Genomic DNA, 1,401 nt, shown 5'->3' on the forward strand with positions numbered 1-1,401 from the left:
ATGGCACAAAGCAATTGCACCCAAGTGACCGAGTTCAGCCTGGCGGGCTTCACAGAGGACCCAGTGACTCAGGGCAAGTTGTTCTTGCTCTTCCTGCTCACCTACCTTGTCACCATTGTGGGCAACCTGGGCATCATCATCTTAATCAGGGCCAGCCACCTCCTCCACTCCCCCATGTATTATTTCCTGGGCAACCTGGCCTCTGTAGACCTCTGTTTCTCTACTATCATCACCCCCAAGTTGTTGGTTGACTTGATGTCAGAGAAGAAGAGCATTGCTTATGCTGGGTGTGTGGCTCAGGTCTTCGTCTTTCAGTTTTTTGGGATAACTGAATGCTTCCTGCTGGTTTCGATGGCCTATGACCGTTACGTGGCCATTTGCCATCCCCTGCTGTACCCCCTTGTCATGTCCCCAAAGTGCTGTTTCCAGCTGCTGACTGCCTCGTACCTCGTGGGGCTGACCAATGGCGTGGGACAGACCATCAGCATGTCCACCCTGTCCTTCTGCAGCTCCAGTGTCATCAACCTCTTCTTTTGTGACATTTCCCCTCTCATCTCACTCTCCACCTCTGACACCACCCTCAGCCACACCATCCTGACCACTGCAGCATCTCTCTTTGGTGTGTCCAGCAGCCTGGTTATCCTGCTCTCCTACGTGGCCATCATCCCCACCATCCTGAGCATCAATTCAGCCGAGGGCAAGCGCAAAGCCTTCTCCACCTGCACCTCCCACCTCACCACTGTCAGCATCTTCTATGGGGCATGCTTTTTTATGTATTTATTCCCCAGCTCAGACAGCTCAAGAGCAGCAGATAAATGGGCTGTGGTGCTCTACACTGTGGTGACTCCCATGCTGAACCCCTTGATCTACAGCCTGAGGAATAAGGAGGTGAAGGAGGCTTTGAGGAAGCTCACAAAAATAAAATGATCTTTATTGTTGTAAGTTTAGGACCAGATAGAATGGATGTACTGGGGGAGATGCTCTGGTTTTGGTTAAGTATGAACAACATTGTGGGGTTTTCTGCAAACAGTTTGAAAGAGTTTTAAGACGTGATAGTGATTAATACCCAGCAAAGGGCAGAAACTATCAAGGAATCCCCATCCACTGCTCCGCACCTTTGCCTTTGAGCTCCCTGTTGGCAGCAATAAAAGCCATGATCTCCATGGCAGCCTGATCACAACAGAGCACAGGAGCTGTTGTGTTGCTCAGCAGCCTTCAGACCTGATACGTGGCAGCCCATGGCAGCCTGGAGCAATGGCATTGCCTGCCCTGATGTCTCTCCTGTTGCTTTCCTTCACAGAGAGCTGATTGGTGATGGGCAAACATTGCATACCTAAACCACCCCAAAATACTCCACTGTGTGCATTACCTCAGCCCATAGAGCTGCAGCCTCTGCCAGGA

General features: G+C 51.0%; 1 protein-coding gene across 1 annotated transcript; it reads left to right on the forward strand.

Annotated features, from left to right (window-relative positions):
- Nucleotides 1–927, forward strand: LOC133282360 (olfactory receptor 5G9-like). Its single transcript, XM_061478379.1, has one exon. The coding sequence runs from the start codon at nt 1–3 to the stop codon at nt 925–927; it is 927 nt and encodes a 308-aa protein (XP_061334363.1).
- The last annotated feature ends 474 nt before the right edge of the window (nt 928–1,401 follow it).

The sequence above is a fragment of the Pezoporus flaviventris genome, unplaced genomic scaffold, assembly GCF_033815535.1.
Source record: "Pezoporus flaviventris isolate CSIRO_AGI_PZ_B2104156 unplaced genomic scaffold, CSIRO_AGI_Pfla_v1 ptg000116l, whole genome shotgun sequence".
NCBI classification, from domain to species: Eukaryota; Metazoa; Chordata; class Aves; order Psittaciformes; family Psittacidae; genus Pezoporus; species Pezoporus flaviventris.